Below are 27,034 nucleotides of genomic sequence, written 5' to 3'. Positions count from 1 at the left end.
GGGCGGGCAGCGATGCAGGAATTGGTATTTGCATGTCTGGTGTACAAAGAAGGGATTCCTTCATGTTGTCCTCACCCATTCAGAAACACCGCACCCGGATCAATTTCACCAGGCCAAGCCTCAAGATTTATTCTCACATTTTTTAAAAATACAGATTTTTATTTATTCATTGTGAATAGATTAAAAATACAGCATAGAGCAGTATCACTCAGAAAGTCTGTCAGTACAGTTCTCTTTACCTTCAAAAGAACGTCATAGAACAAATTGTGCATATTTCTGTAAACGATTTTAATTTTCAAATTCCTGTCAGCCCTCCGTGCCGTACAGCTAAATGACACGGCACCACCTTAGGACTGAAGGTAGTCTACAGCATTACAAAGTATTGGCAAACAAATTATTGATCATGGTATTTTTTCACTGAGCTATGTGGACATATACATATCAGATCTACAGAGCTGACAGTAATTATTGAATGTAGCAAATTAAACTACATCAAAAAGTGTCAGTAATTATACTCTACTCCTTTACTTACACATTTTGGACGGTTGCATTCAATCTCCTCTCCTCCCTACGTGGTTGGTGGGGTTGTTGCACATATGCTTCCTTCTCAAGGAAAACCTCAAACTCTTGGCACCAACACCTTACAAGGAAAACAAAACCTTTTGTCTCCATTCGTTACAATGCCTACACTGTAAGTTTTGCACAAAACACTCACTATTCAACCACCTTCAGAGGTGAATGCTAATTCACCTTTCATCACCAAGTAATAATTAAATGATATGAAAGAGCAAAAAGGCCACATCCAAGAGGCTTCAGGCACTCAAAGCACAACTTGGATAGGCACTTAAAGCATCCACTGATGGTGGCAGTTGTTATTAGCGTGATGCTTCAACATTATTTAACAACAATTTAAGATCTACTTGCCAGAAAGAGTAAATGGGGAGTGCAGCTTTGGGGCCCAGTGCCAGGCACACTCATAAAGGAAAGGAAGAATGAGTTTCTCTTTCCTGAACAGTTTCTAAATTTTACAAGAAATAGTCCTGGTATATGCACACAAGGAGCTCCACTGAAATCAACTGCATCAACATGCAGCTTGTTCAGTTCTACCCATAAAAGCTCAAAAGCTTTGCTAAAGTGAGGCTGGCTATGCATTACAGACACTCAGCACTTCCTAAAGGCTGCCCCTTCTCCATCCCATTCAACCTCCTCAGGAGACTGCTGGACCAACAAGCCATAAAGCTTTTGTGTTAATCTCTTGCAAAATGACTGTTAGCCAAGATGAAGAAACAGCAAGAGCTGCTCTGTTCTCTGTACAGCACTGCAGTTTTTAGAATAAAATAGTGGATTTGGGGAAGAAAAAAAAAATCTCCATGCCATGATAATGCAACCACCACCATGTATGGCTTAAGATTATGCGGACAAGATACAGGAATTCAAGTGTTCAGGGATTATAATGTCTTCTCCTTACAATCAGCAATTTTCTGTAACTGACACTTAAAACCACTAAACCATTCTCAGTCTCTTTTGAAGAACAGAGGCCTTTTAGAAAGCTCAACTGTAAACTACAGGAGATGATGCTAAAAGTCAGATGAAAACTCCCCAGTGCTAATACCATGGAACATAAGCTTTGTACCGTACGGTAGTATTTAATAAGTTACCCAACATAATCTGGAAACTTACATATATATTTGCATATATCCTTCATCAGTCAGCTCAAATCTATCAAAGCATCATGTGAAGTTACTATATGAACCATAAGAGAGCAGATAAAACACACAAAGCTACTTAAACCAGATAAATTATTTTCTATACATAGATGTAGGTAAATCAACACCGCCTAAGTTTTACAAATATCCCTCTGGAAATGCTGGGAAGTGTATTCTCATTGTAAGTGAGATGTTCTCGCTTTGCTGAGAACGGAGATGTCTCTGTAAAATTGCCTATGTGTTACCCATATAGTACAGTTCATGCTACTGTAAATCACTGGGCAAATACTACTACATGAGATCAGCAGAAATCTACACAGTGAGGTTGTTATATCATACAAAGTGTGAAAATGAGAGAGGTAGCTGGGTGCCTCACCTCCTTAGGATCACTGGTGTTTTTCTGATAGTAAAATATGCAGTGGTGGCAATAACACATATTCCACTCTGAATAACCTCACTGACAGCTTTTTTCCTCCCTCTCTCCAAACTCTAAGGATTCTATCTAGAATTAATCTGAGAATAAACCAGTGCCCACTGAAAGAATGGGATTAGTTATAAAGAGGAGCTGCTTGCTTCACGTGCTTATATTGCACATTTACATTCACATGCAAGTTTAGTGAGATACACCAACAATTAAGAAATGCTGTGAATGTAGGAAAGTTTATTTATTCTGTATGTGGGGGGGAGAAGAAAAATGTAAACACACTGATCAGTTGCTGCATATAAAGCAGGACATGTGAAACCCAAGCAGTCTTTGGCTTCACTTTTCATCAAAAAAAAAAAAAAAAAAATCAGCCTCCTCTGTCCTAACAGTTAAAAATATATCTATATAAAAGGTCAAGAGTGTCTGTACTACAGCTTTAAAACACTTGACAGAAGAACGCTATTGTAACCTACATCCTAGCTGCATTTGTATTTTCACCTTCAAAAGAAGTTAGAAAACTGAAGTACAAAAAACTGCTAACACCACAAAAATATATATTTTTAGCTGCAAACATACTAAGTCTTTAAAAAAAGTCTATATACAAGAACTGCATAATTGCAATGTCATTCTTCCATCATCGCCCAAGCCTCTTCTGCTTTCTGGTAGTACTGATTTGCCAGTCTGCCCTTCATTGCTTCCATTGCTGCTTCCGCTGCTTCTGTGTAGAGATCACCTAAGGCAGGAAACAGTATCAGTCACATTGACAAGGTAAAGGCATCTCTCTTTATTGTGAAGCAATTAAAGGACAAAAAGAGAAACTTGGTTCAAAATACGGGGCCAGATCTATGGGTGCAACTGGGTATTTTACTACTGTTAGCAGTTACATCAGCTGGGAATGTGGCTTTCACTCTAAGTTCACAGTTACACGCCTAGCTGCCGATGGCTCTTCAATGTATTTACAATGACCATAAAAAGGAGTAACCCACAGGAGCCTCCAACAAGTCTGTATACATTTATATGCCTGACATACAGATTACATAATAACTAAGACAGTGCTGCATAGGGCCTGAAGTTATGGGTGTAACTTAAAATACAAGCAGCAACCTGCAGTTCAGTGGCCTCATAGGGAGTGAAGGATAACACTAGCTTCTTGGTGTGCCACAAGACTGGAGCAGGCACCACCCACTACCCCTGTCATCAGCAAAATCTCTTCCCCCCACCTCCCCCCCAGGATTTTCAGCCTTGCATCACTCACTGTCATTACAACTTAAGGGTACTGACTCTCTGAATGCTTTATAGCAGCTGAACAATGCAATAAAATGCATTTTTGAGGTACATGAAAAAAAAGTAGAATTACTGATTATAGAAAAAAAGTGGACTCACCCGATCTCTGTGGGTCCTTGTCCAGATGGAACCCTCCTGTCATTAGCATCTCTGCTTCCCTGGCCAGGAGCAGATACCGGGGCTCATCCTGAGTGCCATCATATTCACCTCCCTCATCATAGTCAGTCATGTTCAGGGCAGCGTTGTACCAGTACAGAGCCTCCCTCCAATCCTGTACTCTGATGTTAAAAACATTTAGAAGGTTGTTACCTTAGGAAACAAACATACCTGGCACTGTAGATTCAGAATTCAATTCTGCACTAGACTTTCAGAGCCTTGATGGTCTCCAAAAAATAAGTGTTTTCACAGAGGCTCACTAACTCTGCATTGTAGTACCAGTTCACTATACCAGGTGAGACTAGGGTCACTTTATGAAGTTATCAGGCTTAAGTGTCTCGATGAACTCCTATGTGAGCTTTCATTACTAGTTGCTTTTGGTCTTATGGCTTAAAAGCTCTTCATGTGAATGGAAGATGTCCAGCAATTAAAATATACAAATATACTAGCCATAAGTTAGATCACTCAGTCATGCACAGTACCTGTCTGAACCTAGATTGACACCTGTATCGTATGCTCTTGCTACCAGAATCATGGAAGGCCGGTCTCCAGCTTCTGCTGCTCTCAGCAAGTAATCAAATCCTCTTTTTCGGTTCTCCTTTGTGTCCTAGTAAAATAAAGAAAACCTCTAGAACGAATGTTTTTAAGTAAAACCACCCCTTCCTTTCTCTAACACTAAATGCCTATTCTTCTGCAGGTTACCAATGGCTGCAAGTGTTGAATATGTCTGAAAAACAGGCTCCAAATTGCTGAGGAGATGATTAATAAAATTACTTAGAAAAAAAAAACTTCCTAAAGATACACAGTGAATTGCTGGCAACATCATCAACAGGCAGTGGTTTTGGTGCTTTGTCCAAGTCCTTAACTACAAAGTCATCCATCTTCTCTGAAGAGACTACAGAACATCTAACCATTGCTTTGTCTCCATTTCCTCCTATTCTCGTATTACTTTTCCATGTGAACATGATTTTGGATTTTGAAATTTTCTTTCCTTTTTCTTGTTTACCTCTAAAGTGACCTCAGAAAGAATGTGATGTGGCAGCTGTGAGCACATGAGTCCTAACCCAACAATGGCTTCCAGCTCCCCGCAGTCTGCAGCATGCTCCAGGTGGAACAGAGCTGACTCACGATCCCACTCCTTGTCCTTCTCACAGAAACGCCCCGCCTCATGGTAACGAACCATGGCCAGATGAACCTACAACACAGTAATACAGGAAAGATACACAAGTTTGAGTGCAGATCTGATTCGTCAGAAGCCATGTGCCCATACTTCACTGAGGCACAGAAATATCTCGCTGAGGTGTCTACTTAAAGTTGTGCACGCCCCTGCAGAACCAACAGCGGAAACCTTCCCAAAGGAGCCCAACTACTGCAAGTCCAAAGGCAGATGGAACACATGGGTTCCTGAACTCAGACATCCCTTACGAAATATGATCAGGTGACAGAAAGCATCACACACTTGCCATTTATTTTTCACCTGCAAGATTAACTCATGCAGGGAAGCACCCATACATAAATAAAAATACAAGATCACTTCTTCCATCTGGAAAGAACAGAATTACCAAATCCATCCTACCTTCCCAAGGATTGACTTCCCAATTTTCTTTTCAAGTTCTAGTGCATTGAGCCTCTGAATTTCTTGAGCAACACAGGATGGTCTGTGGATGTGGACTCTGGAAGAATTGTAGAGATTCCATTTCTCCACACTTATCTGAAATGTGGAATGTAATACCAAATTAAAACTTCTACACTATTCATTTTGATTGCCATTCAGAAATCAAAGCCTCTATTGATAATACCATTGATTAGTAACTTCTTATTCTAGAAACTAGTTACAACAGGCTATATTTTATAAAAGCATACAAACAGGTCTGTTTTTCCCTAGGTCAGTTACACATACAGTGGTGAGAGGCACTTAAAATGCTACAGGCTTTAAAAACCTTACCCAGCTATGTATATGACACAATTTGAAAATAAAGTGCAGAAATGCAATATCAAGTTAGGCAGAAAAAAATCCATAGAACTATCATTTCTTTTTGAGTTAGAAACCCAGGCAGAGTCACTAATTTACATTAGGTACCAGTTACAGAGGTGACTATTTATTTATGATGGTATTTCTTTAAGTGAAAAATAAAGTCAAAAACAAAAAGGAAAGAACACAGAGGGGTACGTTATTATTAGCAGAAATTCTGTAGCTGAAAAGGAAGGAAAACTAATATCTGATTTAGTGATGTAAAGCTAAACGGTAGATGAGTGGAACAAAGGACAAGCAGAGTGGTAAACTCATTGTCTATGAACATTTCTGCTTTGTTTACCCTTGCAGAGCTTCCCAAACTGTCTTCATCAGATTCATGTCTTCGGTTGTTGTTTGAATGGCCCTATGTTAACGTAAAGATTTGCAACATTTAATTTAAAGCAACCAATATGTGCAAGTTACTCCCTTATATTACTCCTATCCAGGAAAACAGGGAAAACAATCAAAATAGTTTCCAGTGGATTCTCTTCACTCAGTGATGCTGCAGTATAAGATAAAAAGGAACGTGCTGAAATGTAAGGAATATAGCACCACCGAGCTTTAAACTAGATACTCTATGACAAATACCCTGCCACTTCAAAGGTGACAAAAAAAGCGCTACCCTTTGAAGCGATATTCTCTTTCCTATCTACAAATAAGATATCTAGTTAAGATGCTCAGGTCAAAAAGCTTTTCTTTGTAAGTTTTTGTTTTAAGGGAGTAACCACCTATACCACAGGAATTCTACTGTTGCATATTATTAACCAAGAACAATAGTAAATACTGTGATACTTCAAGCCATAACAAGTAATAGAAAGTAGAGAGGGTAAAGTCTGAAAGCAGGGCACATTCACAGATTCAATATTACTTGCTATTAAGGAATGTTTTTCAAATGCAATACACTATGCATGGAAAAAAAAAAAACGTAAACCAACAATATGCAATCAAATGTGATGTTTGAAATTAAACTCCTCGTTACAAATAAGTGTGAAGGTGTCATGGATATTCCCCAGATGAGAATTTTGCAATGTGAGGAAATTTCTTTCCAAGTGCTTCCTCTGTTTACCAAGTCTAGATCAGGAGGGATGAAAATGAGATTCTTGTACAGAATCACTTCAAGTATGAACAAAAGGCTTAATTCTGCTAAGCCCACAGTCAGGTTCTTACCTTCTCTCTATGATCCAGATCTTCTAGCTCACTTCTCTTCTCACTGGGATATCCACTGTCTCCACCATTTTCAAAATCCTACAGAAGATGAAAAGAAAGCATCGCAGAATTAGCACTATGCTTTGTAAGGATCTCAGCTCAACACTTCCACAGAGGAAAATTTCTGCTTGGTTTAAAGACGTATGTTGTTTAACCTCTGACAGACAGAACAAGACTTAATGACTCAGAAGATACAGTTCAAGTCCATGTTTCCTCTAAGATATATTATAAATAAATAAAAATCAAGGATGCATTTTCAATCAAGCCATGAGTCCATTTAATGTAGTTTTGACTTCAGTCTTTTTGTCTTAGGCAGTTAAAAGATAAAACAATTAATGGACAGCCCTGGTATGGCGGTCCTGGTGTAGGAAAATTCCTCTCACAAACTTACTGCAGTCTCCTCAGCTGAGATTCTCTAACATCCCACAGTATGGATATTTGCAGAGACCTAATCAATGGGGATTCTGTTTAGATGTCATACCACAGCTGCTGGCAAAAGTGCCAGAGGCACACACAGCATGCAGGCAGGGGAACAGATACATACTTTAATTATCTGTTAAAATATACCAGATGTAAATAAGTTACTGAAGAAAAAAATATACTATTTCAAAATAAAATATTCTTCCTTTATAAGAAACAACAAATTCATGAAGGTAATGGGACCTGCAGCACTGAGAGCAGCTGAGAGCCTTCATGTGCTCTTACTGAGCAAAGCCTTCTGATAGTTCTTTGAAGAGATATTCTCTAAGGAACTGCAATCTCATTTTCCATTGGAAAGACACTCACCCTTTGGTTATCAAGCTGATCATAGTCTTTGTGAACCAAATTATCTACTTCATTGAACACAGGCCAATCTAGGACAAAAAAAAAAGTGCATCTTATTCTAAGGATAACATGCCTAAGGAGAAAATTCTAGATGTTATCTTACTTCAATCAGTTTCTTCATAAAAACATCCTTAAGAAATGAAAACATTAATTGTCTACACAGAAGTACTTTGACTAAATACAACATACACTGTATTTAAAACCAACCAAATGACACAAGACACTGCCAAATATTTAAGAACCCTCAAGGAAGCTATGTGTGAAGAGCACTCACGAAGCATGTCCATCTTTTGGCTGTGGGGGGTTGCAGAAGAAGGAGAGCAGGGCAGGGAGTCAAACGCCACATCGCTCATGCTTTCATCTCCAGAGTTTTCAGACAGGCGGGAGAGCAGGGGAGGCCGACTACCAGAGATGGTCCTCACCCGGCTGCTGCCACACTTCTCCTCTGTGCCACGCAGAATTGTCTGAGCCGATTCCTTGGCAAATTAACAAGAAAATCCCATGAGTAATGCTTCACTGTATTCTAATTATGATACATAAGTCAACATGGCTGCTCCTCCACAGGGGCCCTCTCCACAGAAGTAGGGGGAAAAGTAAGCAGGTATACCTGTTGACTCCCTTTGTAAAGTTCTAGACCCTGACAACATATCAACTGCTGGCATTATTACAGCCAGAGAAAATTCAGGTTAGGAATGAATTTCATTCAAAATGTATCCCAAAGTTCCAGCCTTGCAAACATCAACTGAAGCTGAGATCAGTTAAAGGTGAGCAGTTCTATTCTTTTTTAGTTTCCAAATTAGTTTTGTGACCTAAAAAAACCCACCCTACTAACGATTTTAGCATTCAAAGCATTCAGATTTGGTCCCAAATATGTCTGTATTGCAATGTTCTCCATTAATTAAAATTACTGCATGAATTCAGAGGACAGATAAGTAAATTTTAAACTGCTGTATTTTAAACTGCAACATTAGTAATTAATGTGTTTTATCTACCACATAAATCATATATTTGAGTTTTATTAACAGTTCTTTTAAAATCAGAATAAATCAGCTATATTGCTTAGCTACACTATTTATTTATTTATTTATTTCCATCAGCACTTACAAGCAATTTGTTACTATGATCCAAGGCATCTTTTTCTTTGGATGAAAGGTCAAATGGTGCAAGGCCCATGCTTTTGCAAATCTTGTTACAAGAATGAGAGTGAAAGAATAAGGCCATACCTCGAACACCTGTGGCATTGAAAAAAAAATGAAAGGTTTACTCAAAGTTTACATGATGGATTACTTATTAAAAGCTGGAAGTTCTAAAGAGTTTTCTGAGAAGCCACAAGAAGACAGAAAGGAAACAAATGAGTGAAAGTAGTCTACAAAATCTTCAACAACTATTTATGCAGAGAATATAATAAATAAACAAAATTGGAGAGAAAACACCACCAGACTTGATTCTGCTTACAAGACTTGCTGTGTTCTATGAAAAACTTCATGTATGGAGCTTTAACAACATGCAAGACTTACCTCTCTATACTCATCAATGCCCATTTCTGCAACATGTCAAGGATACGAAAGGCCATAATTACTGCTTTCCCGTTGTAGGAAACTACTTCATTTCATTACTTGTTTGGCCTAAGAGTGGGCCAGCAGACATAAGCCACAATCAGCTCCTGTTTTAAAACTGCCTGTGATAAAATCTACTAGCAACAGCTGTCCTGTACAAGGACTGTTTACAACAGAGGTTCCCCAGCTGTTTCCAAGGCCCTCAGAGAAGTGCCTGTTGCTCAGCCATGTAGCTGCTACTCAGCGGACAGCAGGAAAAAAAAAATACACATCCACTAGCTCAAGAAACAAGATATTGGTTTTACCTAGATTGCCATCTCCAAAATCTGTACCGCTCTCTGTATGGATTTGAGGGTCCGTGTAAAGATCTCCAACTCCCTGGATATCAACAATAATGAGTTGATGTCCTGAGCGCTCAAACGTGAAGTGACTGAAGGCCTGCAAAGAACACAGATGTCTGAGAAAACTCACCCGTGAACTACCAAAACCAGCAACACTTCCTGTGACTGCTCAGAAATTGCCAATGAGAACAGATACCTGTTCTAGTGAAACAGACCTAGTAGGAACATCATGATGTAAACAGTAAGAGACGAAGAGGATAACACAGTTTTGTCCCTCCATAAGCCTGGAGTCGCACAGATTACACTTGGGTATAAATTCTGGCTGACTGGCTCATGTGAAATCATGCAAGTAAATCAAGCAGGATTTTGCCCCTGATCTTAACCTGGAGGGCATAACCGAAACACTAGCAGTTCCTCATAAATTGTTTTACTGATCATTGCCACTCAGGCTGCAACAAAATACCCAATCTCCTATGCAGTGGCTAACTAAATTCAACATTATTTGTTGGGGAAGAAGTAATTGCTTCCTAGGGTCCAAATGTGGATGAAAATTGCAGACATCTGCTGAACGCAAAGAAGTACCTGTTGCCTCTGTGACACTGCTTCTCCAACCTGGCCTGACTCAAAGACGGGCTAACAGGGATAGGGGTGAAGAGCAGCATGAGAACATGCTTTATTGCTCTTTCCAGTACAGGAAATTCTGTTTCCCATACAGTCTTCTCCTTCAGAGCTGCTAGGCAGAGGGAATAACCAGCAGCCAGCAGAGCCAGTGCAGTATCACCTCTGCATAAACATTCTGGCAGTGCCAAAGCTCTGCAACTCTCGGACACTGCTTCTGCCATCACGAAAAGCCCCACCACATTATGCAAAAAGAAAACATGAGCATCCCCTGGAATTCTCCTTCTTCAACTGTGCCCACTGGGAGGCCCTCCAGAACAGCTGATCTGGCTCTACATTCACATATCAGACAGTGAAATGTACATTTGTATGCTTTAAATGCTGTGTTCCAAGAATGAGGTATAAAAAGCCCTTTGGCAGAAAGCTGAGCCATTAGGATCTTCTGGGAAGGCCTCCAAAAAAGCACTGCCAGGCCTGGGGGAGGTGACTGGCGGTGATAAACAAACACTTTCACTGCAGCAAATCTCACAGAACACTTTGTTCCCAAACTGTGAAAACACAGCACTGAACATAAATGTCCTGCTTACGTTGAGCATCACATAAATACCTTAAAGACAGGGAAAAATGAAACTAACCTAACTCTCAACTCCCCATAAAACACTAATTTGATATGCTGATCACTTTGCATTCTTTGCAAAGTATTTTAAAAGCTCTGTGAGCTACAAGAATTCCAATCACTTGAAATTTATAGCTGTGTTTTTATAAGCAATCTCAGATTCACCTACTCAGACACTGCAGCTGATAACACATATTCTTAAACACAAATGCAGACGATGTTTATTTGGATGAATTAGATACCTGCCACCTCCTCCTGTGTATTACTCTGAGGTAATGGCAGACTACTTACTTACTACTTACTACAAATTAAAGCCTGCCTTCATTCAAAGAGACTTTTTAATTACAATTACAGGCATCAAAATTCTTAGAGGCAAAAGAGTATTAACCCAAAGAGTATTAACCACATTCAACTCCACTAAAAATCAACAGACAGTGAAAAGCAAAAAAAGAACTGCTCAGCTCTGAAAAAGCAGGCCCCAAGTAAGGGGAGGACATACTACATAAAGAGAAATTTATTTGGCATTGTACTGTAACGCCTGCAGTTTCCTTTCTTGGCAGTAACACCTCTGGACAGAGCCAACAAACTGCTCCCAGCAGACTCTATGGAAAGCATTACACAAAGCCTCACTTGCGGTGTAAGACGAATGTTGTCATCTCGCACAAATCCAGAATTTGAGTTGTATTTGATGTATTTGCCCTCAATGTAATGTTCCAGATGAAAGAGAGGCTTTCCGGGTCTGTTCTTCATTTCGATTATACAGGTCTGTACTATATCCACCTAGGAAGGGAAGGAAAATAAACAGTGACTAACAGAATACTGTCTTCAGATCAACGTGCGTGCGAATGCTCCAGCTGTGAACACACTGCCAAAAAAAGAAGCCAAATAACTGCCAAGATCTGTCTGTTTAACAGAGGGATGAAGGATAAGTCATGTGCTTCTTTGGCTATTGGGGGAATTTTATAAATTAAAAGCAGTCACTTCAAAACAGTCCGTTTCTGTAAAAAAAAGAAAATCCTACTGAACAATTCCTAGCAAACATTGGCTGTTTTATTTCTTTGGAGATTTTAGGAGTGTGCTGCAAAGAGTTTGTACCCAGATAGCAAAATACACAGGTAACTACTGTAGAAGTGCTTCTTCATAGAAGGACTGAAGACTTTATGCCATTCAGATATTTCTGTATCTGCCCCACCTCCTCCCTCTGTACCAGACACATTCCTAAAGGAGAAACCAGCATAACTCTCACTGTGATTACATCTTTCTCCCATAGCATTTAAAACTTGACTAAATTCTTCTCTGTGCCCTTCAACCTTTACCTCCTTTTGGTACTGTCAGACAGACAGTTATTAACCAACCCCCTTATGGAATGCAACTCACATAGTCCACGTATTCAGAAGTACTCACTAGTGTTTAGCTATTAAACTGTGAAAGCTCCCACAAGGCACACATTTTGACCCAAGAGTCCTGTCCAATCTCACATCACAAGCAGCCCTGTGGTAGAACCAAAGGCAGGACTGAAGGTCCCGCAGAGCAAGCGCAGTACCTTTCCAATTCTTTCTTCCACTCAATTGAAGCCACAGTTACAGTCTGGCATTCACTGCCAGCAGCAGATTAAAGCAGTTTATGCATATTGATGCAATCCACAGACAGCCAACAAACAGCAGCTACTGCCTGAGAATGCAGGACAGTCGCAGCCCTTCATCCTTGCATTCTTGTCTTTTAAAAAGCAGATTGCTGCTGGGGGTGCTTTTGTCCAGGAACAAAAGACCAGCTTTGAATCTTATGTGTTTGTGCACATCCCTTGCAAAGAGGACAAAAGCTTCTCTCAATACCCTGAGCCTGGTCTGATGCTCCATCCACCTGGGAGTTGCACACAACTTAATGCTTTGCCCTTTACATACTGTATTGAGATACCTAAAGGAAAAAGTGTCACAGCACCTAAATTATTTGGAAAATTTCTTGACCAGTCCTTGGGTCCTGGGAGATTTGTATTTGAAAAGCTCCAGGTTCCCACTTCTTCTTGATATCAATGCTAGAGAGGTATCCAACTAGGTGCACAAGACTTAAGCATCTACCTTACTGGAGCACTAACAGTTAAGTGCCTGCTGAAACTGCTGCTGGAACTAAATACTGTGACATCTCTGGTTATCTGAAAAGCAGCTGGGTAAACACCAAAATGAGCAAAGCAAACATCATTTGATTTTGGTGTTCAGTCAACACCTGAAAACAGTCTGACATTCACAGAGTGCCTAATTTTGGACAGTGGAAGGCAATTTCTGCCATTATTTCATTAAACCACAACTACTATTTAATAAAAGACAGAGCAGAGCAAAAGACTATTCAGCAATTAAATGTAATAGAACACAAACAGCTAATCCCTTCTAAATACATTTGAAAACTATCTAATAGAAGAGCAGGACTGAACTATTGCATAGCAAGACCTCTGGATGTACCTGTTTGGGTGGTTTGTGCCGATTGTACTCTTCCCCCCAGAGCTTTGCTTCCATCTGAAGTCGGACATCCTCAAAATACACCTCCCTGCCTACACTCTCTATGTACTGCTTGGCAACATAGTTATAGGCAGCTTTCCAGTTCTGAGTGTGTAAGAAGTTGGATAGCTTCTTCCTGAAAAAAAAAACATTTTTGGATTTAAAAAAAAAAAAGTCATTTTAATTCAATCTTCCCCATTTCTTTGTCTCCACTGACGAAGTTGGGCCATGAGATCAGGATTACTCTCAGTCTGGAGTGGATCTTATATCATGTACCAGATAGATTATCTGAAAAGCAAAGCAAAGGCAGGGGAAAAACTAGTATTCCATATGCATGGCTGGAAGTCTTCAAAGCACTTGTTTCATGTGCCTGCTGCTACTTCTACTCTGAACTGACACCTTTCCTGACTTTTCTCTCACCTCCCCCCCCAATCAAAAAAAAAACATCCACAAAACAGAGCATGAAGAAGTTTTACAGCCAACAATTATTTTATGTAGAAATGAACAAGGAGTGCCATTTCAAAGAAGAAATGAGAGGAGATAAGCCCCTCCTAAGAGAAGAGCAAAGTGCTGCTTTCTCAGCACTCAAGGGTGACAACTACTCAGTATCCTCGTACTCCAAGAAGGAAAACTGTAGATGTCAGTTTTTACTCTGATTTTAGCTTCCGTTGATGTGCAAATCTCTAATCCACAGGTTCCTCAAGAGTGAAGAAAAAGACCTCCTGTATGGTTACACAGTCACTGTGACACAGGCCTTGGAAGGAAGAAGCAAGTGAGCTAAGAATTACAGACGGAATTTGAAAGCTGTCCAGATCTCTTAAGAAACAAACTTCACTGTATAAAACAAGACATTTAATGTGCTCTTCTAAAGCCAACACTCCGTGAAGCTTATTGAACTAAGCACAGCTAATGCCATCACTGTAATGACAAAAGAACTCCAGATGGGAATTATCAGTGCACCACTGAGATTTACAGAAGATTTAGGACTAGGGAGATGACACATAAATTACATTTTCTTTGTACAGTAGGTTAAGCTGCAAAGATAAATCTGTTTCTGTCACTACTCAAAATATTCCCTAATGTGAAACTTAGTCATTAGGAAATACAAGCTAAAAGCAGTGTCAACAGATTAAGATTTGTTACTTCCTAGGCTTCTTTACTGCTCTTAACTACACGGCTCTGCAAGCATGGAGCCACCAGCATGAATCCATCCCAAAACAATGAAGAACTGAGTGACTGAGGGGTTACTCTGCCCCCTTTTTCCTCAAGTTCAAAAGAGACCATGCTTTTGATACTCAGGAACTTCTCTTCCCAGACATGAAACTAGACATAAAATGCAACCTCTTTAGATTCTACAGCTGGAAAGTGGAGAGAAGAACCTAAAAGTTCACTCGTACGTTTTCCAGGAAAGCCATATCCAGAACCTGAAAGAACAGGGTACTCTTCTAGCACAGACTCATTTACAGCTAGATGCTGATGCCCATACATATTTCCTAATATTCAGAAGGCAACAAAATAGTTCCTCTTGCCTTCCCTCACACTTCCCCATTCTGGAATGAATAACTGCTGCTTAGCAGCAGCTCTGTCTTACTCAGAACAAGATGTCTGGTGCACGTTATCCAAAGGAAACTCTGGGAGGACAGCCTTCTTTACTAAGGAAGGCCATTTGAGTTGAGATTGCATGAGCTCAACTATTCTTTCCCTTTTTTCTATGCCCAAATATGGGCTTGAAGATGGCCTTCAGACTGCACACGCAGCCTCACACCAAATTTGAAGCTACTATGACACGCTTAGAACCCAATAAAAATGAAACAAAGCTGCTGCTTCTGTATTTTTATGAATATTTTGCCTCCAAGACATAATGGAAATAGCATGAATTTACAAACTGCTAATTGATAGAATGATTACACTTGCTGGAGCCAGGCACAGCTGCACGTTATCCATGCCACGGTGGTTCCAGTAAAGGCTATGGATTGGCTTTCCAAAGCAAGCTCACTGGATGCCTGCATCACACTTACTTGCATTTTCCTTAAGAGAATGATCTGCTTTCTGAATCCCACTCCCTGTGCTGTGGTTGGAGTTGCATAAACAGGAGTAAACCTCTCAGCTACACCTTTTAGAAATGCAAAGCAGGGAGCCAATGGGGAGCTACACTTCACATAGATGCCACATCTGTGAGAAACTCCAGTCACCCAGAAGAAAATACTGCAATAAAGATAAAGCTGGCAAACACTTACGTTCTGAAACATTCTCGCATTGCTCCACGGCCAAAGGGCTACGGAAAAGAAAAAAAAACAAACACGTCACTGTCATTTTCACAAAGTTAATTTCTAACCAGTAAGAGACACAACAATGTCCTCCCCCTTATATCCTGGAAAAAGCAGTTCTCAAATAGACTCTATAGCATATCTATACCCTCAAGGAAAACTGAAAACCCACCAGCCACTAAAAGCAGTAATTTGGGGAAAATCAGCAAGTTGATTCCAACTCATCACTAATCACAGGATTTAACTGCCAAGTGACAGTAGCTTCTACCCACACATACTGAAAATAAGTAGGCCTACTGCCAGGCGGAGATGAGGCCAGTAGGAAATGGGAGGACTGAGAAAGGAGAGAGATCTCTGGGAAGAGTATCAAATGCCTCTTGCAGTGCTGATGGGGAAGGTTTGACTCCACATTCTACTCTGTTGTGGGGAGAAAAGTGTGATGGGATACCAAAACATAATGGATGAGCCAGAATAGAAAAGAAAGGAGAAAAGAGGAATCAAAGCTGTTGTGTGAGAAAAAAATCCTGCTGCCACTAGTCATTAATAAGAAGGAAACGATAAATTTGAGTGCTAACAAACATGAAGGGCAGCACGAACTTACTTGTGAAGCCATCTTGATGAGAACTTCATCTTCAACCCAGTCCCCAGTAACTGCATTGTACCTGCAAAACCAGAAGTTGTGCTTCTTAAAAATAATGCAGAACAAACCAAAATCCTCCCATTTTCACCACCTATACTTCCTCATCTCTAAATAATTGCTTGAAAGCCCTGCTGCCACCCAATACAACTTCCAGTATTCCTACCATGCCCCTGCCCTCTGTACATAGTCCTTCAGGTGAGAAAGAAGAAATTTATCCCTCTTCAAATGGACATCGAATTCTATGGACGATAAACAGACTCTGCTACCAGAGCTTGAGTTTTGCAACGATACAAAATAGGCCTCATCTGCTTTGGTAGTAAATCTCTGTGATGCCTAGGCAGCTCACTGGGGGCATGAAGAGCCCTACCAACCTCTACAGGCTATGGCTGTGACAAGCAGAGGGGCATAACACTGCATTACGAGAGGAGCAAGTCTCCGAACAACCCCATGGTAATACGAACCATATCTCCAGTTTCTCCTCACCCCCTTAACTCCCAATACAGTAAAACCCAAACTGAAAACCACAGGAGCTGAGTCACCAACACAAGATTATTTCTAGCCTGACTCCCCAGCCCTGCCCCAAGTATTTCATGCATGTATACACTTCAGTTACCCCTTACATATTCTGTATCACCCCTGTTTGCAGCAGGCAAAAGAGAGCTGGAAACAGAAGTACTCATCTCTTTTGCAGGGGATATTTGAGTAGCCCTAAACCTGTATGCAAACTATTTCAGGACTGAAATAGTGTGTCAGATCAGGACCAGATGCAGTCTGTGAGGAAGGAGAGTGCAGAGTGACAGTGTCATGTGATGGGAAGGGAAGCCTCAAAAAACGCTGATGCTCAGGGGTAATTAACAGGCCTCTAACTCCCACCCGTTCCTCCTAGAAACCTCTGTCAGTAGGGTAAATGTTTTGGCAAAGCCTGTGCTAAAGCACTGAGAATAGTTTACAGGCCAGACTGGGTTTCAGCACGTACACCACGCTGAGCTATTCTGGGCTTTGTAAGGATGTAAATTCCAGCCACGCGTAGCAATACTGCACGGATAAGCAACAGTGAAACTTATTTTGGGAAAGGCATGGAGTATAGCCTTTTTTCCTAAACTACTTAAATACTTGCAATATAAATATAAAATACTATGCAAAAACTCTGCTTCTTCATTGGAATTTACTTCCTTATTAGATTAAGTTTACAGAATTAATAAGGCAATCAGAAAATACTTGATTCCTATCTGTACAGTGAAACTGCTTAGGTGACAGAGGGAAAAGAACAAGAGAGTGGTTTGCTGAAAGGTTTAACTTTCTGACTGTATGCAGCATTTATGTACTTCTGGGAGGTTCAGTTAAGACACGCTCATTTTGGACACTACTGAAAGGTCTTCAGCCATGTAAGTACACACACTCTATACCACACAAACACAGTAATTGCATAAGACATCAGATTCTGTATCATTTCAGCATTAAGAGCAAAAAGCCCCCAGACCTGTAGCGAGTGGCATGTTCTGTCTCGATGTCCTCAAGATGAAATTCTGCCCAAGGATCAGGCATGTGCTTAGCTTTTTCAATAGCATGTTTCCAGGTTTCCTGAAGAAGGAGCAAACCAGTAAATTATTTACAGTTAGCAGCAGCCCATGAGAAGGGCATTTTCTAGAGCACATGGGGATCTTAGTGTTACAAGGAGGTACAGCTGCACAACTTCCCAAAGCACTGCTGACAGCAGGAGCAGGATACGGCAGACTTCCTCCATCATTTTATTTCCCTTTTTCTGTATTTGGTACAGAAGATCACCCTGATATTTTATAGTTTCAACCATAATGAAGTAGGTCAGAAATATACCGCATCAGGTTTCATTTCAATTCCTATCATCAGAAAGTTACTGAGAACAAAATCTGGTATAGTGTACACCAAATATAATTTGCAAAAATTGTAACTGGCAAACATCCCTAGTATACAATACAAATAGCAATGTCACACCTAAATGGCATGAATTCCCTTCTACTGTTCTATCTTTTTGTAACTAACAGCATTTGCTGGCAGTATAAGCATAAAAAGAGCATTAGCAATAGAGCAATATGAAGGAGGAAAAACAGTTTGACAATCACCAAAGCTCACAAACCGTGCTCAGTGTAATAAAGTAGAAAGTAGCCCACTGTAAAAATAGATTATTATAACAATCCCAGACTAGTAACCATTTCAATGCCCAGCAAGTCACCTGCAAAAGCTCAAAGGAGTTTGCTGGAATTTCACATCTTTCTCTGCCAGCTCTATCAAATGCATTTCCCTCCACACTTTTATCACTCTTTTTATATTGTAATGCTCCTAGAGAACTGGAGCAGTGATCCTGTGATGCCTTCTGTAAGGTGAGCAGGAGAACGGACCGCGCTGCTCCCTCAAACAGCACCTCTGTGAGTAAGGAAATACCAGCCTCAAAGGCTTTGCTACTGCCTCCGAGACCAATTTCAAATATGCAGAAACAGTAACAATTACTATTTTTACAATTTTATTTTTCCACTTGGTATTTAAATCTCAGCCAAAACGTTTAAAAATGCAGTATTAAATTGATGTCATTGCTGAAATAATAAGTTTTTGAAGAAGCCAAGTTTTTAAATGGCCACGTTTATTCATACTTTGGCAGTAAATCAGCACACTAACAATTTAAACATGTCCTTTTCCACCAAGAAAGCCATGAAATGAATGCAAAACTACAGTAAATAAAGTAAGGTTAACAGACACAATAAGAAAAAAGTCTTTCTGCATGCTTTGTAACAAAAATGCTGTTGCCTCAGATTATGTGATGATACACATTTCATACAGGTCTGGGCACACTTAACTGTATATGGAAAGAATAGGCAGGGACAGAAACAAGGAGCATTTGGTGGTCCCTTACGTACATCAGACCGTTTTCAAGTAGGGTGCCTCTCCAAAAGGCCATGTGTCCACGATTCATAGAAATGATTTAAATAAATGAGTTTTGCATTTGATCTTGCGAGGTGCTCTTCATACAGCTCTGCTCTAATCTTTAAATGAACAGAAAGTTGGATGCTGTTTAAGTGTACTGAGTGCTATTTTCCTCCAGCATATGGCTGCCATACAGGCCAAGCAGACACCTTGCTACCATTCTGTTCTTGCCCACAGTAGGAAATACAGTGAAGAAGCAACTGCATAGGCATGCTTTAAAGGAAGTGCTATTTCAGGGTGGAGAACAACAGGTGAGTATTGTTTCACTGAACAGCTATCTTGATCACATATGGGCCGAGGCAAGCAGTTCTTTCAGAAAAAAAATCATGAACAAAAACAGCCATAGAAGGGGAAAAAAGGAAAAAAACTTTATGCATCTATTAGATATGGTGTTCACGTTGTTTTAACCTACCCGACTACGGTCAACCACAGAGCCGTGCTTAGAGCGATGCTGTGTGCCATTCTATAGGACGCATGAGAGACATAAAAGTAGGAAAACACAGGTGATAAGTCAATTGATTGACAAATAGTCTCCTCTCTGTTAATTCAAAAGAAGTTTTTTTTCCACTTAAAAGCCACTCTTAGACTGAATCCCTCATTTAAGTTAATTTTTAGAACATCTGTCAACAAACCTGTTCAAGTTGGCAATTTTTTCATTGGCAAATAGGAGTTAAAAGGGTCTTGCTCAGTAACTAGCAAATTAATCACTGCTGAGGGCTGTCTAAAGGCACAGCACTGGCAGTAACTCTTCCATCTCTGCAGTTCCTTAGCCTTAGCAATGCCCCACACTGCCAGCAGCTCTGGGGTCTGCAGGCAGACTCTAAGGCTGTGGTGGGTTAAGGTACTGTCAGCCCTGGCTGGCTGCTTCGTTCTGTGTCAGAAGCCACCATTTCTGTGACTTCAGCAATGTTTGGAAAGCTGCCTGCTCCACATCTGATCACGTTTCATCTGTGCTAGGAGACAAGATACCAAAGCAGGCCTTGCAAAGCCCAAAGCACAGCACACATATTCTGCTGTCCCTACTGCAGGACATAAGCTTACAGCAGAAGCAGTATGACAGCTTAGGAAAGAGGAAATTACTGCAGTTTAAGTCCTTATCAGTTTTATCTCTGGCCACATGACTCAGAACTCCCACACATGCAAACCCAGGGGCAGGTTTTTACTACTGAATTAATTACAGACCAAGCTCCCCACGGGTCTTAACTTGTCTAGCACAGCACACATTAAGATCTGTCCCATCTAAACTAAACATTTTACTCCTCATATTCTTTAGAAAATGTACATTTTAATGCTTCTATTAACTAGCTTTGGCAAAAACCTTACTGCAGACAAAATGGTTTCACTTTTGATGGATTATTTGTTAGCTGACTTACATAAAGCCTCTGGTATCTCTGCAGAAATAAAGCATGCATTAGATATAACTGAGATTTCAGAGTATCTATTAAATAAACAACATTAATATTTTAATAATGGATGCATTAATAAAACTCTAAACCTTAGTCTAGAGAAAATCTGAGGGCCATTCCAGTTGAGCATGAGCAGTGCATGCTATGGGTACCCAACCATGCAGTGCGTATCACTTCTGGTTTTGAGGCTTTGTCTCCTGGGAATTTCCCTCCTGTCCTAAGGACGGTCTGCAATTCAATGGCAGTGGCAGACCACTGGCTTCATGGAATTAACTGCAGGTCTGGAGACAAGACTTACTTATTTTACTGAAAAGCATTACTTAAACGAAACGAAGCAGTTATGGAACATTTCTCTCTCATGCCAACAATGCAAAATCCAAACCTTACTGAAGGCTACAGCCAGTACTTACCCTGTAGTTAAAGGAGTTTCTAGGAGAAGAGCTGGAACTGTACTGCTCGGTTTTGGCTAAGTTGCTATAATAATTGTCAACTTTACTACTGGCAGACTTGTTAGAAACTGGATCATCAGTTATTGGGTAGATATAATAGTTGTCCTCATCATCACTGTCTGCATCCAGATAATTTCCAGAGGTCACTTCGGTCAGTCTAGCATTATCAATGCCTTCCATGCGGAAGATAAGGTCCTCGTCGGCCATGTCTGCGGGAGGGCACTTTAACTCCTGCACTGAGGGAAGCAGCCGCTGTTCCAACGCACATGCAGGCAGAGGGGAGAAGCTGGGTGGGAGAGAGAAGGAAAACAAAAATGGAATGAGCCATTATTCAAAGAACAAACCCTACAGGGGACCGCTCACTGGCCAATACATAAATATGACCTGCATTTGGCTGTATAGAAGTGAGCCCTGAGCACTTCCGTGAGGTTTTCAACTCCTCAGTGCTAGATCTGGGTTTGCAGAAGGCAAAGGCTTCGGGGAAGGCTGTTTTAAAATCACTACAGGACTGCCAAAGTGAGATCAGCAGGCAGAGCAACCCCGGGAGACCGCAGGGACTGCACACCGCCCGCGCTGCCGTTTGCTCACATTCCCAGCTCATCCCTGCATGCTTTTACCCTTCACCATCTGACAAGTGGAATTTCACAGCACTGATCTTCGGAACTCGAGGGAGCTGAGCCTCACACATTACATGGCTGAGCCCTCAGTTTTTCAGGACAACTCTTACTAAGGATATTGAATATAAAATTAACATACAAAATTAATAGCCAAAGGAGTTTGAAAGCATTACTGGGACAACACAGAAGATTGCCCACGGCACTGCTAAGACTTAAACAGGCATTAGCTCCCATCCACCAAATGGCCCGAAACACAAAGCACATTGCCCAGGACAGGACATCCCTGGGAGGACAAAGCACAGAGGAGGCCATGGAGGGGAGCCTGGCATTGGACCCCACTGCTGCCAAATGCAGTGCAGGTCTGGCAGTCTTCTGTGCATCCCACCACAGCGATCCCTGTGTACACATATCTCCATTCACCAAAATAAGGGCTTCCAAATGACAACATGAGGAGCAAAGAATAAAAGGAAAGAGTAACTCAGGAAAGCCTACAAGAACAGATTTTGCTGCACTTTCCTTTATTTGAAAGGTACAGATAAATCCAGCTGCTTACATGATGATCAATAGCAATTGGTATATGGCAAAAATACATACCACATTTTGAAGGCTTACACCGTCCTCCCACTGATTTTAATTTGCCACAGCAGTGCAATCACCCTCCCAGTGCTCCCAGAGCTTCCGCAGCTCCCTGCAACATCAAACCCCTCCTCTCCACGAGGCTATGGCCCACTCGGGTCGATCCTTTCTAATGATCTGCATTATTTTAACAACCCAGATAACTGCAGTCAGTGGAGCAGAAGACAGTTTGAAGCACACTTCCAAAAACCCTGTGGGGAGAGCAGAGCCCATCGCCACTGGAGCTGGGCACCGGCCTGCAGCTAATGCCAGCGTCCTAAAGTTCATCCTCTGCCTCGTGCAGGTCAAGCAGCAGCTAGAATTACAGCTGGGCTATTCCCATCAAAGAGAGCTTAATATAAAAATGCTTTCCTGGAGTAATGGTTCTTGTGCTTAACAAAAAGAGACAGCTCGGTAGCCTCAGCTTTTTAGCAGCTCCCTGGACTGTAAGCGAACAGAACAGGGAAGGTTTGGCTTCCCCTGGGGCCAAAGTGAACTAAGCAGAACGGAAGTTTAAGAGATAAAAAAAATAAAAATCAGATATGCAACAATGGCAGAAGACACTTAATAAAATATGCTCTACTTTTTCTAAGTCCAGGAGGTGGCATTCTTGATATATTTTGATAAGGCCTTTTGACACATTAAGCAGTGTTAGAGATCACAGGGAGTTCCACAGCAGTACCAAAGGAGCCGCCCTGCAGCGCAGCCCACCTTCCCACACAGCCCTTCCAAATTACTGATGTCGCTCTCAGTGAGGCAGAGCACTTGGGATGCACAGCTCCACTGGTGCAACAGACACGTAATATAAAAAAGGCGAGGTGAGTCATGACCGTGTTTTTTCCTGGAGCTCAGGTTCCACCCCAGCCATCTCAGCACGGCGCTGTGCCCAGCAGCCTCTGCCCAGGCAGCAGCAATGATTCAGCAGGCGAACACAAGCACTGCCCTGCAGCTCACACACTGCTGGCCGCCCCGATGTGCACGGTACTATTCTGTGCAGGGAGGAGTTTGCCAGTTTGCAGACCCATAACATCTTCCCTTCCATCCCACTGCATGGCTTCAGAGCCACACAGAGGTGGTGGCTGCAGGCCCTGCAGTATTGCAGCATAGCACCTTCCGTGCAAGGGCTTGTTTCCGTCCATCACCTGCAGCACACACTGCCAAGCAGGCAGCCACATTCATATGCTGGCATAGGAAGTCTGCTTCCCAGGGAGTACGGTGCCCAGGCTTTGCATTGCTTCTCTTCACCCCAGGCTCCAGGTGATCTTCTCAGTACAAGTGCCCTTTTGCCTTCACTCCTGCTCTTTTCCACTCATGCTACCAAGCACATATCTATGGGGCCACTGAGATACTGAGGACAGCATGAACAGCCAGACTGGGCCACGGCCATGGTTCATCTAATGCCAGCTGCTTCCACGCGAAGAGCAAAGAAGCCCATGCAGAATGATAACCCGCCCCTACCTACACACATTCCTCTCACTGCTGGAAGGGAGGAGCTTCAGGTTTCAGAGCCATAACCCTGAAGTCTCTCGTGGATAACACCATCCTTTGCCAAAACCAATGGCTGTCACAGCTTTAAATCCAGCTGCATCAGGACCTCCAGCCACACTGAAGAGAACAGACTGAAGTGAAACCACCTCTCTGCCACGCACATTGTTACTTGTTTCTTCTGTCAAGAACGCAACATAAACCCGATTCCTCCCGGACTCCCTCCTGGTCTCTCCACTGCCATTCAGCTCTGAGGTCGCAGCCAAACTGACCACAGTTGAACTGACAGGCGAGAACAACCTGGCTCATGGGAGCGCACGGAGAGCGCTGGAGGCCTGGCCAGGAGCCCGTGGGCACAGCACAGCGCTGCTGCCTCCGCACAGCCTGCACACAGCAAGGCCCTGCAGGAGGGCCGGGCACTGCCTGACTCCACTGGGCATCTTCCTCCTTGAAAAGAACAATGCAGATTTACAAACATCAGCATAGCTCTTAAACCTCCGTCAGGGTTAAAGGTACTCCCTGTGAAGTGACCAGAGCCCAGCACCATGCACTGCCAGGCCTCCCTATCGCTGACCATGTCCTCTGCCTCCTACACTGCCACAGCTGTCTCAGCACTTTAGCCTTAATTACTCACATCTCTCTGCTGGATGAAGAGTAAGAAGGGTGGGATGACTGCAATAATCACATAAACCTTCACACAAATTTAGCTCAGTTTACCCAAATATCTACTGGTTCTTCAGATGGATACTGTGCATATACTGCAGTCAGGCCTGCCTGTTTTGTTGTCAATTCGAGGGCAAAATCCTGATTTGTTCCACACAGTGCACAGCTTGAAGTCCTGGAGCTCTGAAAGCAATGGCAATCTGCACTTCCAGCACATGGCACCTGCTGTGTTCTTAGCACCATGAGGATATCAGCCTTCCCCATGCAGATATCAGCCAGCACCCAGCTAACAGGAATAACACGTTTTATGTGCTGGAAAAAATGGGGCCGGGATAATCAAAGCCCCTGGAAGAGACGGAAGGCTGCCTGGACACCCGGAAAACACACCCACTAAGTACAGCACTCATCGGCGCTTCCAGAATCAAGCCCTGAAGGACACAACTTCAGGCAGCCGCTCCTACTGCCTGGTTCTGGAGCAGCCGCACCCAACCCGCTCCATCAGCCAGCCCAGAAAGGACAACTGCAGAACGAGGTGTTCCGCCCTATCTCAGTGCTGCTCCTCAGCTCTATGCACACCCAGCCCTCCTCCTCCGACAGCAGCAGACAAACCCCAGGTCCTGCAGGGCTCGCAGCCACAGGAGGTGCAGCACAGCTGCCGACAGATGGTTGCTGCGGGGCAGGTCGGCTGCTGCAGGCAGACACACACAGCAGGTGCTCCAGGCTCGGGGCGTTAGAGCAGCAGCAGCAATAGGAACACTGCCACTTGCTGTGTAAATTGAACACCACTACAGAAATCCTTTAGTCTTTTGTCTCTCTGTTATTCTTGGAACTGTGCTTCTTGCAAAGGGCTCAGGTTTACCTTGAAAGTGTAGTCACTAAATGCTGTCCTCGTGTAACATGCTCTTTAAAACAGAATTCAATAGCCAAACTTTAACCACACAAGCACTGTTCTAAACTTAACAGGCTTTTTTTTTTTTTTTTTTTTTTTTTTACCAAAAGCCTTACAAACAAGCCTGAGCTCCATTCCAAGGCTTACATTCTGCACTGCTGCATTACAGCACAAATCCAAACCATGCAGCAGCTGTTACTGCTGCTGTGCTTCCATCGTTCAGCCTCTGATGTCCATGGCATAAGCTTCCTCAGGCTAAGCAGTGAAGAGCACACCGACCCACTTTTCCTTTAAAAATCAACCTTGTGCTATGTGATTAAAGGAGAAAATGTAAAATACAATCAATTATTAAATCTGATCACATTTCTACTAATTGCAGGCTTTTCCAACGATCGTCTCAACTATTTTTTCTTTCTCTCACCATTATAATTAAGAGCCACGCCACCAGCACAGGGAGGTGAGTTGCAAGGACAATGCTCGATGTTATCAAACACAGCGTGTGTGCAAATACACAACCAGAGGGGAAAATTCACATCAGAGTGCTGACAAAACACTGCTTACTTCTGCAGGGCGCCTGTTGTGATGAAACAGCTGGTACAGCAGAATCCCTGAGTGAGACCCCAGCAGCCTATGCACATGCTTTAACTCGTCCCAAAGAGCCCTGAGGGCTCCAGACAGCTGAAGGGAACACCTCGGATACCTTTCCAGGGCTGTCCCAGCCTGTCCTTCAGCGCAGGGCACGGGGACAGGGGCTGCCCTGGAACAGCCCAAAGGTCTGTAGGGTTTTCGTTTAACACATCCACCAAAGCCACCAAGCAGGAGTCCTGCAGCAGCACCGAGCTGGCTTTCTGGGAGGGAGAAATGGGCTCTTAGAGATCTGAAACGTGACCTAAGCGACCCCAAAGGCCGTGCACCGTACGAGACCGCCGCTGTGCGTCATTGCGAACCACAGACACAGAGAAGCAGCATGTCACCGAACAGCCCCAGCGCTGTGAAGGCTGCAGCGCAGCACAGGCTGCATTCCGCAGCGCCCAGCGGCCCCTGGGAAGCCCGCAGCCATTCGTACCTGCGCTGCACACCGGTGAGAGAACAGGTTCAGCGAGTCGAGCTGACCGCCCCGATAAGAGCCGGGCGAAGGAGGCAGGGCTGCGGGGATCGCTACGGCAACGGCGGCCAAGGCGCCCGCAGAAAAAGACAGACAGAAGAGGAGCTCGCCAGCGGACTCGCGAACGCCCTTCCGCTGCCACGAACAACTGTTATTTCATTGGGCTTTACGTTCTGGGCCGAACAACACCGAGGAAATAGCCGTGACTGATTTCTCCGTGGGCACCCGCCCAGCGCTCCGGCCCCGCTCCGCGCTCAGGGATTCCTGACAGAATCTGCTGCCGTTCCTGGGCACCCTGAGAGCTCCCGCCCAGGACGGCTGTCCGGACGGCCCCGCCGCGATCCCATCCGGCCGCGAAGCACCTACCGGGAGCCGCAGAGTCCGACGCCGCAGCGGAGCGGTCCCGGCAGCACTCGCAGCCGCCTGTGGAACGGAACGGAACGGAGCGGGGCAGGGCGGCCCTCGGTTCCCGCCCACCGCGCTGACTGAGCCGCCCCGCGGGGCTCTGAGGGCTGCGCGCTGGGCCGGCGGGAGGAGCTTCCCTTGGGCTGCGTTTTGTGTGTGTGTGCGTGAGAAAAAGGAGTCCCAAACGCAGGTTGGAAGCTGTGGAGGCTGCAGCGGAGGGCGGCCAGGCGCGCTGCACGGCGCTCGGTTGCCCCGTGAGAAACACCGGCGTTGTGCTCCGGGTTTCCAATGCCAAACACTTCA

At 43.1% G+C, this 27,034-nt stretch overlaps 1 protein-coding gene and 1 long non-coding RNA gene across 8 annotated transcripts; one reads left to right on the top strand and one right to left on the bottom strand.

The window, feature by feature from the left end:
- Window positions 1–99: 99 nt before the first annotated feature.
- On the bottom strand, window positions 100–26,753 carry EEF2K (eukaryotic elongation factor 2 kinase). Of its 7 annotated transcripts, none has more exons than XM_015294567.4 (19): window positions 26,288–26,753; window positions 20,914–21,238; window positions 19,510–19,560; window positions 17,623–17,723; window positions 16,104–16,164; window positions 15,473–15,510; window positions 13,200–13,371; window positions 11,377–11,526; window positions 9,477–9,609; window positions 8,720–8,847; window positions 7,890–8,091; window positions 7,577–7,644; window positions 6,752–6,829; window positions 5,886–5,948; window positions 5,147–5,281; window positions 4,577–4,765; window positions 4,053–4,177; window positions 3,514–3,692; window positions 100–2,863 (listed from the first exon to the last, which is right to left on the bottom strand). In XM_015294567.4, exons 2-19 carry the CDS (start codon window positions 21,157–21,159, stop codon window positions 2,754–2,756), a joined length of 2,229 nt encoding a protein of 742 aa, XP_015150053.2. In that variant the 5' UTR covers window positions 21,160–21,238; window positions 26,288–26,753; the 3' UTR covers window positions 100–2,753. The 7 variants fall into 7 exon arrangements, with proteins under 7 accessions (XP_015150053.2, XP_004945358.4, XP_046756810.1 ...); XM_004945301.5 differs by having other exon boundaries at window positions 26,693–26,753; XM_046900854.1 differs by lacking the exon at window positions 26,288–26,753 and adding an exon at window positions 23,834–25,125.
- Window positions 556–8,681, top strand: LOC121106841. Its single transcript, XR_005839987.2, has 2 exons — window positions 556–2,898; window positions 4,268–8,681. It is a non-coding gene; the product is annotated as an uncharacterized LOC121106841 (long non-coding RNA).
- Window positions 26,754–27,034: the final 281 nt, after the last annotated feature.

The sequence above is a fragment of the Gallus gallus genome, chromosome 14, assembly GCF_016699485.2.
Source record: "Gallus gallus isolate bGalGal1 chromosome 14, bGalGal1.mat.broiler.GRCg7b, whole genome shotgun sequence".
NCBI lineage: Eukaryota > Metazoa > Chordata > Aves > Galliformes > Phasianidae > Gallus > Gallus gallus.
This window is presented reverse-complemented; position numbering and strand designations above follow the sequence as displayed.

Excerpts from the sequence above, each read along its gene's own strand:
- EEF2K (XM_015294567.4), bottom strand. The coding sequence starts at position 21,159 with ATGGCCGACGAGGACCTTATCTTCCGCATGGAAGGCATTGATAATGCT. Across the intron at positions 16,165-17,622 it reads GAACATGCCACTCGCTACAG|GTACAATGCAGTTACTGGGG; the intron begins GTCTGGGGGCTT and ends CTGGTTTTGCAG. Across the intron at positions 7,645-7,889 it reads CCAAAAGATGGACATGCTTC|ATTGGCCTGTGTTCAATGAA; the intron begins GTGAGTGCTCTT and ends TTTTTGTCCTAG.